Source organism: Pundamilia nyererei, unplaced genomic scaffold (genome assembly GCF_000239375.1).
Source record: "Pundamilia nyererei isolate P.nyererei 1_Seehausen unplaced genomic scaffold, PunNye1.0 scaffold00132, whole genome shotgun sequence".
Taxonomy (NCBI): Eukaryota; Metazoa; Chordata; class Actinopteri; order Cichliformes; family Cichlidae; genus Pundamilia; species Pundamilia nyererei.
The window spans coordinates 703826-706719 of record NW_005187533.1 but is presented as its reverse complement, the minus strand read 5'-3'; the positions used below and the strand labels follow the sequence as shown (position 1 = coordinate 706719).

Below are 2894 nucleotides of genomic sequence, written 5' to 3'. Positions count from 1 at the left end.
CCAACTCTTGAGCCACGATCGCCCCGTAAAACCGTGACACGATCACAATTACTGTGAGTGCGTGCAATGAACTCACAATCTTTGTTGCACGAAGACAGCAATAAAATGACAATAAGCTGGCAACAAGAATCAGTCTGCTACCAGTTGTGACTGAATGGGGTCAATTTAGCAATTACATGCAATCTGTTCATGATAATACAGAGATTAAATGTGATAAATCAGGGAAAATCTCAAATATATTCACATTACCTCCTTCATTCAGAGGAAATTTCACCAAGCGTAGTTATCAGAAAGAGGGAAAACGTGGCCCCAAGGAGCAGACTCACAGAAATGGAGGACATTGAAAGGGATTTTATTTACAGTGAATCAACAAATTAAAGTTAGTGAGGCACGACTGGTGCAGATTTAGTGGGATGATCTAAAAGAGGGAAAAAACTGAGTTAGAAATAAAGGAGCTGCTGTAACTAAATTAAACAAAGGGAAAAGCAAATGGTGCTTACTCGTCACACTGTTGTGCAAGAGGGAACAGAGGGGTTACCAAGAGAGGCCAAGATGGGGAGACGAGATTGCAGGCAGGCAGGTGAGTGGGGAAGCCAGGTGGGTTACTCCAGGAAGCTTGAGGTTTGTAATTCTTCCAAATATGGTTTCATGGGTCTGGAGAAGGTAAGACTAAACTAAAGTAGCACAGGAAAAACAGGTTTATAACTTGAAGCAAAGGAATAGGAGAAACACTAGAGATCCTAAAGGTTACCACAAAGGCTGCAATAATGATCTGGCAAAGAACTGCCGCTCCGTTGCCGCCCTGATAAGGGAGATCAGACACAACTATGTGAGGCAAACCATCCCCAGCCTGTCCAGACTCACAATGGTCAGTCTCAGGGCGTCAGGGCGTTTTCACACCTACAGTTCGTTTACTCTGGATTGAATCAGTTGATGAGTTTGTGAACTTGTAGCTTTTCCCCATGGTTTGTTTTCTTTTTGCAGAGAGAAAAATCCAAGTGAACTCTAAGCAAACCAAAATGCGTCACCACTTACTAGATGAGAATATTCAGTCTGCTTATTGGCCAGCTGTGTCTGGGCCGGGAGCAACAAAAGTAAATACAGGAAGAAGGTTCTGTGTTCTGGAATACTACAAGCATGAACATGGAGAATGTTCATTCCACGGCTAGTTGCTAGCTCATACAGACGTTTGGACATCTATACTACCTCCTACATCCCAGAGTACAGAGCATGCATGGCTCCAGGAAGTTTTTAGCTCAGACTTGAAACGTACACCCGGTAGTTGGTTTGGATCGAGGTCAGATCACATTCACACCATAGATAAACTGCATTAAAGTTCATTTGGAACCAAACCATCTAAAAGGTCTCAGTGCGGTCGTTTTGGTCCACACCCAAGTGCGATTACCGTGTTCACACCTGCACAAGTGAAACACACCAAGGGGGAAAACAAACCAGATATCAATTTAAACAGAGTAAACACTGCAGGTATAAAAACATCTTCAGAGTCGGACCTAATTGTTTGGTGACCTGGGGTTGAGGGTGTCGCATGTTCTGAGCGACCGGTAACTTGTTATAGTGAATGCAAAAAGCATTCTATGCAATCACCAGGAAGCCACGACAGCCATCTCCTGGAAGTTTCCAGAAAACTAGAGCTACTGTGACTGGTCCATATTATGTAATTACGGTTATAAATCATATAAACCATTAAGAGCAGATCTTTAATTCTCAGTTGTTAGGTCTTATAGTCATGCTTACTAATCTGTCTCTGATTTGATCTTTGTTTATGGCAATTATGCAAGTGTTTTCAAAATTACTAATAGTATTCATTAACATTAAAATGCTACAAAAAGCACTTCTTAATTAAGTCCAGATGGCTCAATAACACCAACATCCTCATCCTGACATTTTAAAAAAATATTAGCTCACTATGAAATCCTGGATTTCGGGTGCCAATTTGTTTTGCCTAATTTCTCCTTTATTTTCTCTCACCCCCATCTAGAGGGCTAAAATTGGTCCGGGGAAGAACACAGAAGGGAAGTCAGCCAACGCCGCATCCCGGTTCGACTCCAATGGCAACCAAGACCGCATGAAGTTGTCTGACTTTAACTTCCTCATGGTGCTGGGCAAGGGCAGCTTTGGCAAGGTAAGACGTGATGTTTAAGTGTGTGTGTGTGTGTGTTACTGTTTTTGATATTTAACACCATCGACTTGGTGGGGATGCCAGATGGAAATTAGCCTGCATGGCTAAATCTGGCACATTTGTATTATATACCCTTCTGCCAATTAATATTTTCACTTTTTAAATAAAGTAAACAAAAAATAAACATTTTCTATGGGATACAAGGTACAGTCAAAAAGAACAGCGGCCTCACCCTTAAAATCCAAAAATCAGCACAATCATAGCTTAACAACTTGCTATATATTATGCTCCCTGTGACTTTGGCCTCTTAATTTACATGTAGTTTAAGTCGATATATGAGCCAGCTATCATGGACACAGAAAACCTTGTTTTTTTTATAACTTGTGTGCTATAGCGAATATATCTGGGAGGCTCTTGTTTGTCTGTGTGTTTGTTTGTTTGAGCATCAGAGCTTTGCTGTATAACTGCAAACAGAGCTTACAGCAAAGGAAAGAAAACATGGCCAAAAAGAGGAGATGGAGACAGAGGGAATCAAAGGTGATGAAGCACGAGTAGGGCGAGGTGGATGAAGAGAAAGAGGTGAGGAAGATGATGCGACAAACAGGTAGGCGATGGAAGAAGAGAGGCGAGAGATGTGAGGCATCGCGACAAGGTTGACGTGAATAAAATGAGCGAGAGGTAAAAACGTTGGACTGAATGAAAAGCGGGAAAAGGCGGGGGGGGGGGGGGGGGATGTTAGAGTGATGTGAATGAA

The 2894-nt window shown here is 42.1% G+C and overlaps 1 protein-coding gene across 2 annotated transcripts in view; it reads left to right on the top strand.

The window, feature by feature from the left end:
* prkcbb (protein kinase C, beta b) overlaps window positions 1-2894 on the top strand; it is a 102230-nt gene that overhangs the window by 56397 nt on the left and 42939 nt on the right. For both annotated transcript variants that reach the window (XM_005743508.2, XM_005743507.1), the window contains exon 9: window positions 2000-2143. In XM_005743508.2, coding sequence (XP_005743565.1) covers window positions 2000-2143 — 144 coding nt within the window. The remainder of the gene's footprint in view (window positions 1-1999; window positions 2144-2894) is intronic.